The following is an 11,500-nucleotide window of genomic DNA, read 5'->3' on the forward strand; positions in this document are numbered from 1 at the left end:
CAGCAGGAAAGTGAGGAAGCAGATGGAATTGAGAATGAGGCATGTAGAATAGAGGTAGGGGCCTTGGCTTCTACTATTTTATTAACCACGTACTGTCGATACAATCATGAGCTCATCAGCCTTCCAATCCTTGAGAAGCACTTCCAGCTTACTGAAAGGGGTTAAGGAAAATTAGCTCATAAAAGACCTACAGAATGTTTGGAAAGCTTTCAGCTTATGTTGTTTTAATATTACAAATACATAACCACAATGCTGCTCTCCAGTTAAACCTTTTTAACATCATCTTAATGTCAAGGTGGTAACATCTTCCACGGAGACTTTCATTAGACCTTTCTCTGACATCTACTCCAGACTGAGCAGAGTACACGGAAGGTGTTATAGAAGATCCTTTCTGTTAACAACAAAATGTCCTTTTTCACGCCCGGGAAGATGCCAATTTCTCTTCAGGGACTGTCAGGGGAGTGGAAATAACAAAATGTGAGGCAGTAATCTACAATCCCACTAATACTTTTCTTGCCAGAGGTGTGATTAAATTCAGAATTTCTTACACATCTTTGAATGCAACCCCTATTCGAGTCCGATACTGAGTCTTCAAGTAAAGGTGCGGACGGAAGTGTAGCAGAATGACTACATTTGATTAGCATGGCAAGCTAATGAAGAATGGGTTGGATTACCTTTTCACCAAGCTGCCACTTTACTAATTACATGTACAATCTGCGTACGTGCTCTGTTGTTTGATACTTTGAATGGCCAAAACCTGCGACAGCAGCGTTCTCTGTGAAATCCTTATTCTGCAGTGCTCTTTGGTATCAGGTCGTTCTCTTTTGTTACGTGTATAAACTCTTCAGGTGAATCTGTCAGAAGCGTCTGCACCAAGCTTACAACATGTTGGTGAAAAAAGAGCAACTGTCAAAGCTGTTTCTGTTTCATCTTCTCAGCCCAGATCTTCAGCCTATTTTAAATATTTTTACATATTTCCTCTATTTTAAAAAAATGGAAATGAGCTTTATTCCCCAAAATGAATTTCTGCTAACTCTCTCAGAAGAATTCTTGTATGAATTTTGATGAAAACTGGGTTATTTCTGTAAAACACCACTAGTGTTGCATAACGTGAAATGATTTTTGGAATAATATTTTTCAATGAAAAACGTGTCTTGAGAAGTAAACCAATATGCACAGATCTATCCAAACAACATCCAAACAGCAAGAACCGATCTGGAAGTCAGCACAGCAGCAGCTGCCCGCCTTTCACCAAATACTTTTGCAGATCGCAAGCTGTGGGGATGTTTACTAGTACGTGGCACTACTACTGCTCACACAGACACACAAAGGCCAGGTCAGACACTGCTGACAGCGAAGCCCTGGTGAGCCAGCAGGGCAGAGGAGCCTGCAGCACACCTCCAGGGAGGCTGGGTCGGGGCGAGCCGGGTGCTGCGGGGGCCATGCCAGCTGGTGGCCAGGAGCTGGGCTCCTGTGTCCGCACGCGGCAGCCTGGCTGTGTGTTTGGGATCGGGGCACCGCGAGGAAAGGCCTGCGTTCTGTGCAGCTTGGCAGGGGAAAGTCCTCTGCTGGTAATTAAAGCAGATGAATAGAAAAGCTGGAGCGCATCGAATTCGCGCAACCCGTTTGCATCTCTTCTAGCAAGTTACTCCCTACAACATGACTTACAACTGCAGCCAAAAACTTTCAGGCTTGGCAAAGCAGGAGCTCTCACAGCCTGCTGTGTCAGGAGCCAGACAAGGCATTCAAGAGGAGTCAGGAATTCCTCAGCATCCGTAATAACGAACATCTGCTCTTCCGCACAAACAGACAAGAAATACCTCTCTCTGTATAGACGCAGAGGTGTTCTCCTACCTTCAGCTTTGAATCTGCTTTCAGACACGCAGCTGGAAGTTAAAAATGTTATTTGTCCCGTCCTTTCATTCTGGGGTCTAAGTTTCGCAGACACCAGCCCCTGCCCCAGCACGGGTCCAAAGCGGCGAGGGACAGCACACAGCATCCTGCCTAATGGAGGAACAGACTTTGCAGGGGCTCCACCACTGAAGACGTACAGCTCTGCTCCTCGCTAACTGACACAGCTATGCCTTTCTGGTTCTCACCCCTTTACCTGTAGCTGGAAACCTGATGGTAAGTTTGCAGCCTAAAGGCCTCGCTAGCCCTGCAAACCGAGCTGTGGCTGGGGAGCTGGCCGGGAGGCAGAGTTTCACAGAACGTGGCTGACCGACGTGTTTCTCCTAGGTCAACATTTCCAAAATAAGCCACAGAATGACTCTGGCAAAGGTATTAAAAGGGAATTTTACAGAATTTACCTCTCTTCTGGCAATTTTCCTGGTACCTTTGGGCTTGGTAACTTTAGGCTGAAATACAGACTGCAACATGGGAAATAGCAGAAGCACAAATAAACCGGCACCACGTGAGTTTTCTGCTTTGAGATATCCTTATAATGTATATACGTGTGTAGACCGTAGTCGCAAAGAACAGAGCTATCATGTGTTCTGGTGCAGGAATAACTGCTGGGCAAATCGGAAAAGCTCTCTCAGGACAACTTTTTATTCCTTGGTCACGCATGAAGTAGGCAACAGATGCTGAACAGCGGGGTTAGTAAACTAAATATTTTGTGTGTTCTTCTTACAGCTAAGCATCTTGTTCGTTTAATAATTTATTTTTTCCTTTAGATATGGTATATCAATTAAGTACTGCAGCATTACTTCTATAACTACTGCTACAAACCATCCAAAATTATGTGTGGCCCCTCCAGAGACAAACGTCAGTGAAAATCAGAAGATCAGCCATAATTGTACCTTCGACACAGCCTCGATGTAAGAGGGTAGAAAACCGGAGCTGATTTCTCAATTAAGTGGATTTTTGGAGAACAAGACATTGCTTGTGATTGCCTTGTTTTCCAGATAAGGAAAGTATTTTAGGCTCTAGCTCTGCCCGTAATGATGCAGTATCAAAAGCAATATATACATAAAAAAAAAAAACCAAAAAGAGAAAAGCACAGTCCTAGGCATTCTTGGCTTCACTACATTCCTGTGTTCGTTCATCTCCATTTCAACTATAAAGGGAGAAGTGAGCTAACTGAGGAAGGATAACAAGCCAGATCAGAGAGAAACATATTTGGAAATCCAAGAAACCCAAGTAACTTGGCAAGTCTTTGCTTCCTAAGGTAACTCACCAGGGAAAGCAGACACAGCAAGATACCGTGGGGAAGTCCTGCATCAAAATTCAGGAACCGATCTACAATCTGACAAATGATGCATCCCACTTCTAATACAGGATAAACTAAGCATCTAATATTTGCAGGCACAAACAAAAAAATGAACTGATGTAGCATACAACTATTAGAAGCAGAAATGTCAAAGTAATTAACAGCCACTAGCATTAACTGCTGCATGATATGAGCAGCAGGGTACAGGTAATCTCAAAAATAGACCTACGGAACTACAAATTTACTATGAATAATACATATGCATTTGGGGGGGGGAAAAAAAAAAGCAATCTTCCTTACCTGCTATTGCTTCAAGACTGGGGATTGCAATAGTGCTGTAGGTGCTAATACATCTACAGGACCACGTGCGAACTAAGGTTTCCTCTGCGTTTTCCAGGCCTGGCAATCTGTCCACGAAGAACGAGCCCCACTGTTTAGATACAAAGTAAGGAACTTTGGGCTGATCCTCCTGGAAAAAAAAAAAAAAAAAAAAAAAAAAAAAAAAAAAAAAAAAAAAAATACGCACTCTTAAAAAAAAAGAAATCCTCTTTCTCTATCCAACCACAGGCATTAGTTTAAGGAACTCTAGTGCTTCTCTGATTTTCTGTATGGGACGTTGGTATGGTATTCAGGAGCGGTGTGACTTTAAAACACTGTAAAAAACCACAAGAACAATCTTCCTCCTTTAAGTCTCCAAGCTCCTGTTTACACAGTTTATGGATTCCCTAGGATATAAAAAGTTGGCTTTAAATACTTTTCCCTTAAAAAAATCTTCTTTTTCCCTGTTTTTCTGTTTTTTGATAGCATGAATAGCCTGCTGCCTTTCTCTGCTGGAGAAGATGGGTAGCTGCAGCACAGACCCTAACCCGGCCTGGATCTCCTCCCAGGAGAGAGGAGTCTGCTGGTCCTGGATGGAGTAACTGTGAAGAACGCATCATGCCACCTGTGTGGTGTTACCTGCTTCCGAGCTGAGGAATGAGTGAGAACAGAGCTGCAGGATCCACAGAGAGCCATTCAGGTGCCTAGCAAATTGTGAAAAATTGGGGTTTTTTTCCATGTATATCCTCAGACAACAAGTAGACTCACTTTGTTTTAAAGAAAGCATTAAAACAGCATTGGGAAAACTGATTTTTTTAGCAGTTCATCTTGAAACCTGCTATGCATAGTGCCATGAACAACCATAAAAAGCTCCAAGAGGCCTCTACATAAAGATGAAAAAATGGAAAACAAAACGATGAACTACACTATAGAAAATCTGTTAAAGCCATTTGTGTCCAAAGTATCTTTTCAGACCAGCGGAGTATAGAACAGATACCCTAGCGTGCGCCTCCAGATTTGTGAACTTCTGTATTTTCTGTTTAACCCCTTTCTTAATGGTTTTGAGAATCTGCTGGAATTGTTTGTGCTTATGACGGAGGTCTGTGGCTTTTGATCACAAGAAAGCTCTTGATCCAGTCGAAGAAACCACGCCAGTAAACACAGAGCCATTCTTTTCGTGAATCTGTGTCAGTTTTTCCTCTGAGCATCATTGGGGTGGGGAAAAAGTACAAAGTACTGTAGTATATAGATACTGGTTTGTGTCCTCTGATGTAAGTAGGTTGGGAAAAACTCCATCTCTTTTGTTTCAAAACCAGCATTTAACTTAAAAGCTGGGCTCTTTTGTGGGTTTTTTTTTTTTTTTATCGGCCTCACATACCTGGAAAGTATTTTACGTCGCTCCCCCCCGCAATCTTCTCTTTTCACGCAAATCCCAGGACTTTACACCAGTTATAATTAAACATAGATGCTATGCTGAATTAAAATTAGTTTGCCAGCTGGATGGCACATGCGGAAAACTCTTCAGGCCGTTCTAGCTGTTCAGGTGACTAATAAAAGCCAACTTCTCCAGTACTGGCCCACACAAGCACATGCACAAAAGGCAGGGCCTTGTTTATAGATGAGAGAACAAATTTGAGGCTTCTGCTTTCTGAAATGTATGATTGGTCCAATAGGCAATGAAAATTGTGATTTGAGGACATGAACCGATTTTTTCAGAGGTCTGATTCTTACAGAGGGAATTTCTTCCTTGTTAAGGAGGAGGGGGTTACATTTTGGATTTACAGCCCAAGCCCAAACCCAGTTAGATATGAGAGCTGTCCTCAAGCCATCTGGTAGAGAACTCCTATCAGTTCGCTACTGGCTTATCTCCACGTGACAAGGGTGGTTTGGTAGCAACATAAATCTTTATCTCAAATCTGAAGAGAGCTGTCAAAACTTTGCCCACATCCTTTGGAAGTACCTGACGTCACTCCCTCTGCCATCCCTAACTGCTGCCTACAAGATGTCCACATCTCACCAGCAGCATACGTAGCCTGCAATGAAGGAGAAATCGTATACGTGAAGTCTATACATCCGTGAAAGGAGGCAAAAGTCCCCTGGTAACATCATTACTCCTCACATGCCTGGAGGCATATGTTCTGCAATGGGGCCGAGGAGCTCTGGAAGGTGCACCAGCCGCTGGTGTAGCCCCCAGACACGGGGTCTGCAGCAGGACAGGAGGTCCTAGGAAGTGCTGAGCAATCCTTTCACATGCAAAACCCCCGAGTGTGTGGTTTTGCTCTCAGGCATTCTGGTAGAGAGTAGCAGGCAGATGTTGATCGTGTGAGCTGAGGGTACAAAGCCTCTTGGACTAGGTCTAGACTTCAGAGAAATAACAGTGGTACCAGGGTCCCCGAGCCCCAAGGCTTTTCACTAAGTTAAACCACCTGGAATAGTTACCGTTACCTTTGCTTTCTTAACTGCAGACAAACAGGGCCTGTAATGGAGCAGACAAAACCTATAAGCCCCTTGGGTGACACTGATTTGTCAGCTTACGAATGACCTATTGAAAATTGAAATAGGCAGGAAGCTAAGTGCTGAAATTTTTGTACACTTGGTAAAGAGGTGAAAAGAAGAAGGATGTGAAGGAGACAAGTGAAAAATCAAGCTGAAAAGCATTGTACATGCAGTATATTAGCATTTTTAGATGGGAATTTGCCATCTATGCCATCGTCTTTATACCAAGCGTGGGACACTAGGATTATTTAATTGTCTACTGCATGCAGCACAAGCGGTGGTGCTGATGGCTGCAGGCTTTGTGCTCTGGTAGTAACTCTACTACCGACTCTAAGTGCCAGAAAAGACAATGCTCAAAATACGGCATTGCTAGTATAATGGCAAGTATTTGAGGGGTTTCTGCCACACAGCTGTACTGGTCACAACCACCAGATGTTCCCAAATAACACAGCCAGGCTGGGTGTGCAAACCTGCCACTGATCTAACTTTTGCATAGAACCTGTCCTCCTACAAGCCATGTGCAAATACAAAACATTTCAGCCGCATCACTAAACTCCAACATTGGTCACTCTAAGCAGACTTCCTTTAAAATAATAGATATTTAACTTCAGGATATTGCTTTAAGGGTATGGCTTTAACTCACCAGGCATCACAACAGGTTGATCCTGAAAATACTGTTAGATTTGTGTTAAATAGGAATAAAGAGACAAGCAGAGGCAAAAGGCACAGAGCAATTAGCCCTTATCTAAGGTCATGCTGAGGGACTCCAGGAAATTCAGGGGGTTAAAGGCCCTGACCCCTCCCCACCAACCAGCCACTAGGCAATACAGTAAAAGTTAGTTTTTCCTTCTAACTGAAAAAATATCGTCTATATCTGCCAATAACTTCTTTGATTTCTGCTCCACTCATTCCTATAGCCCAAGGTTTTTACACACTGCTTAGCTCCTCTGTAATCGCTTCCCTCGAAACCCTGGGATGAATTTCAACTTTTCTTTGAGGTTTCATTGATGGAATTGATCACACATTTAAAGAACAGAAGGGAAAACCAAAGCCTCTAGCCAGGCACACAAACCCCCAGATCTGGGGGGAATCTCATTTCCACACAATGCTTGGTATTTTTTTCCCCCCGCATGCCACAATTCACGTAGGACTCGAGTAATTGCATGAATAGTTTTTAGTTTGCTATTCTCTTCCTCATTTGGTTATGACTCATGTACTTGAAGGAACTGCAGGCGTTACCATAATTTCACAGTTAGGTGTATTTGGCTTATATCATGCATTTAATTGAAGGGAAAGACAAAACCTGCTAATGAAAATGGAAATTACTAGCCTCCCAGTTTGTGTGCGAGGAGGTTCTTCCCCTCTCCCTGTTAGTGATGAAATACGAGTCAAACAACTGAAACCAGTTTTTTGTAATTTCTTTCTGAAAGATGCAATTGCATATTAGAAGCAATTCTTTATTCCTTTGATAATATTTTGTACAGATTGCTAGAAGGGAGGACTGCATCGTATTAAATATGCAGTCACTCTCTGCACACACAGCACGGCATGAGCAACCTGCAATGTATTTTTTTATTGCCAGTGAATGGGAAGGCTGATAAATAAGACTAAATCTAATTGTTAGTGCCTCATTTCCCCAAAACACCTGACTTTGTACAATCCTTTGAGTGGCTTTTCTCCCCTCTTAACCAAAGGGTTAATGGGAGAAGTTGATCAGGGGAATGAAAATAAAACTTCCATAGGCTTGTAAAGGGAGTCCCTTTGAACCAGTCCTGTTAAGTTAGTGGTGTCCAGTCAACTGCAGAGATATGGATGTGACCTGTTGTTCAGACTCCAGTGAGCAGAGTGGTAATGAAATAACACCACTGACCTGCCACGGCCCCCCTGGTTCATGTTCCTTTAATCAACGCAATTCATTTCTCCCTTGCTTGCTTGCTGTCACTGGTAGCGGATGTAAACGGAACGGGGGTTGTGTGTGCAGGGGTGGTGTCCCCCTGAGACACTGCAATCTCTTATCAGGAATGCTACACTGTTAGTGAAACGTCAAGCACCCGCCTGAAAGTCTCAATTTCCTGCTTGGTTACTGCAGTGATAGGGAAGATGGATCTTGTGAGCAGTCGACCAGAGGCACTGCAACAAGAGGAGACCAAATCATCATCAAGGGCTTAGCAACAGGCCACTCAATAACTCTTTCTTTGTACTTCCAGGAAAAGAAATGTATCTTGAACAGGCTTCAGAAACCACAGTCGAATAAAAGACCTCAAACCTTATAGAGATGTAGGGTTTGTGCAGCGATGCAGCAGAGTCTCCAGTTAGAGAATGAACAAATTATGGAGGAGAATTAAGTTATTTTTATAGCATTAATTAATTAAATAAAATTATATTAACCTATGTAGCACTACTATTCACTCTTCATTCCTGCCCCCCGCCTCCTTCCCCCCTTTCTTACCAAGATATGTTTTCTTTGATAGAAGACTTGTTTGTTTTAATTTTTGGTTTTCTACAGCTCAGGAAAAATCCTAGGCATTAATGACTGCTTTTCCTTATTTCACTGAAATGTCCTTCTCTGCCTTTAGAGGAAAATATTAGGTACAAAAGCACCTCACAAAAACCTTCCTACCAGTAAGTTAACTTTTTAATTACAAAGAGTAATTGTTTTAAAAAGACAAAACATTAAGCGTTTTTCAAAGCAAACTGCAAAAGGCATATATATCTCTTTGCAATTAAAAGATAATGACCTATTTATTTAGGAAGATAAGAAAAGAAACACTCCAAATGGAGAGTGAAGCTGCACTGTAGTTCTACAGAGAACACGCTGGAGGTCCATCGGTCTTCCATGTCGGCCATCTGAGTGTTGTTCCCTGTCTACTTTCTTCTTCGGCAGTGGAGAGGAGGAGGATAATAACCTTCCACCTTCTGCGGGAGAATTAAAGAGTGGCAGTAGTGGCAAGGTCCTGCTTGCCAGCTGTGATCAAGCTGAGAATCACATTATTTATCCGAGGAAACTCTCAATAGCCTGCATCGGACCAGACCTTGAAACGGTCCCTCTTATCTGAGCGCAGCTGTCACCAAAACAACCAGCCTACAAGGGAAGCAGCAAATTCAAAGTTCTTTGTATGTAAGGAAAGCACAAGCAAACAGCTTTAAAACAACCTAACAGAAACTCCCCCATGTATCTCACAGCTTTAAAACAACCTAACAGAAACTCCCCCATGTTTACAGTTGACCACAACACACAGGGAAACATCACGAACTCGGCAGAGTTCAGGTGCTGGACTTGTGATAAGCGGCCGTGAAACTTCTCCTTGTCGTATGGAGGGCAGGTTCTTGTTACTGGAAACGGGAAGACTGTGGTCTTTTGTTAAGGGCAAGTGCATGCAACTCTTTTCCCAAGATCCATGATTTAGCTCCGGGGAGAGGCTCCATGTCACCCATGCAGTGAGCTGGGACAGCACGGCACCGTCCCGGTGCAGCCGGATGGATAGATCTGTGAGGAATGCTGACTCTGCCAGCAGCCTGCTAAGATAGGCAGGCTCATTCTCAGTGCAGATGGCACAAGGCTTTTTTGTAACTTACTTTATTCTGTTTCAGGAAACACCTGCAAGAAGCCCTTACCTCATATTTTCCTTTCTTCTCCAAGGGCTCAGATTCAGTCTCCACAGGCACCATAACTTCATCCCCTAGAAGCTCCTCTAAGATAAAGACAGTATCCCAGTTGCTATAGTGACATGCTGGGAAAATATCTGAGTGCATGCTGTCACCAAAATAAACAACCTACAAGGGAAGCAGCAAATTAAAGCTCATTGTCTACGAGGAAAACACAAGCAAACTGTATTTCACGGCGAAGGAAAAAGGGCTTTAAAACTGCCTAGTAAAGGTTCCTCCATGTTTACAGTTGGTCATGACACACATATCTCACTAATGTCACAGTTTGGGGTTTTACCTTCAACCAGCTCCGTGAGGAAAAGGCTGGCCCTGCACACCCTCCTCGCTCTCACCCTCCAAGGGCACTAGACGGGCATGCCCGGCTGGGACTGGCACGGGGGACACAGCTGAGGTTTCTGACTGACAGAAACAGCCTGCCAGGGAGCAGTGGAAAAGACTACCAAGAAAGTACACTAAGCAATGGGAATGAATTTTGAAGACATCCGTCTTCAGTGGCATTTTCACCCACCCAGACCTGTAATCAAAACTCCATGATCCTAGTTTTCACCGATGCCAGATTTTAATCTATTTGACCGGTTTCCTCAGGGAGATTGTTTATTTCCCAATTACAAACTGATTCTGCTCAAAGCTGCCAAAATGCCTAACCACACACAGAGAATAAAACAACTAGAAAGCGTACATATTCTATCGATAAGAAGACTGATATGCTACTTCCAGTTCTGGACTGCAGTCTGTTAGCCAACAGCAAGCGTAACCAGAACACAAATTTGTGACTGACCACATCAATAACTTTAAAGAAAGCTTGTCCTGTGAATTTTAGACTGAAACTGGGCATTTTCAGAAAGATTTACTCTCACTTATAACATACCTTGGGATCCAACTTGCCAGTCATCTTCTTCAGTAGTTCATAAAGCTGGATAGCATTGCCTTGGGAATACCAGCCGGGCTTGTCCACCGACAGCAGAGCCTCCTGCTCCTCGTCATTTTCTGAAATCACCAAGCGAAATTGCCCGCTGTTAGTGAGAGCAAGCCATGCTCCTGTACTTGTGAGATGTGTGAGATGCTGCCTGCACACAGCTTGGAGATCACGGTCTATTTTGACATTAAAACCGCTCCAGTGTCTGGCTCAAGTCCTGATACTGACTGCTGGTTCAGTTAAGGTGTTTGGTAGCTGGGGGTAGGCAGACATTTGTGAGAAAAAGAAGCAGCTGAACCTCGTCTGCAAGAGCTTACGGAAGAGCTGAGGAATCACAGGCTTTGCCTCCCAAACACTGGAGCAGTGAAGGCAGGAAACCACATGGACCAGACTGATGGACGAGCTGCTACAGATCTGAAGTGAAACCATGAGATAAGATGGACTGCAAGAGACAGCATGTACCTTTCCCCACAGACAAATTACCTACTGCTTTTAAACACTGACATAACTGCAACAAAACAGACTGAGGTAGCTCATATGGGCATTCGGCAGCCTTAGATCAGCACGAACAATGAGCAGTTCCAGTTATCATCCAGTTTTGAAGAAACAACGAGCAGGCAGTATTGCTTAAATCCACGCTGGCAGCTGACAGGGAACCACAGAAGCTGAAACTCCCTGGTCATCATCCAGCTCTGCCACAGGCCTCATTTTTAGCTGGTGCCAAAGCACCTGGATCTGTCCTGGTGTCCATCTGGCCTTATTGCTCATTCAGACCCGTATGCTATTGCCAGATGAACTCCTTTTAGCTTCTGGCTAGAGCCAAAACACTAGCCTTAGTGAACCGAGCAAGTAGAATTTCATCAGAAATATTAATATTAATGTCTTCTGTCTAT

General features: G+C 43.5%; 1 protein-coding gene across 1 annotated transcript in view; it reads right to left on the reverse strand.

The window, feature by feature from the left end:
• Positions 1-10,678, reverse strand: part of LOC104489329 (5'-nucleotidase domain-containing protein 1-like) — a gene marked incomplete at its 5' end in the record, with an annotated part of 19,974 nt that extends 9,296 nt beyond the window's left edge. Inside the window, 3 exons of the mRNA XM_010131481.1 lie at positions 3,512-3,680; positions 9,641-9,799; positions 10,560-10,678. Coding sequence (XP_010129783.1) covers positions 3,512-3,680; positions 9,641-9,799; positions 10,560-10,678 — 447 coding nt within the window. The remainder of the gene's footprint in view (positions 1-3,511; positions 3,681-9,640; positions 9,800-10,559) is intronic.
• Between the last annotated feature and the right edge of the window lie 822 nt (positions 10,679-11,500).

This window comes from Buceros rhinoceros, unplaced genomic scaffold, assembly GCF_000710305.1.
Source record: "Buceros rhinoceros silvestris isolate BGI_N320 unplaced genomic scaffold, ASM71030v1 scaffold10492, whole genome shotgun sequence".
NCBI lineage: Eukaryota > Metazoa > Chordata > Aves > Bucerotiformes > Bucerotidae > Buceros > Buceros rhinoceros.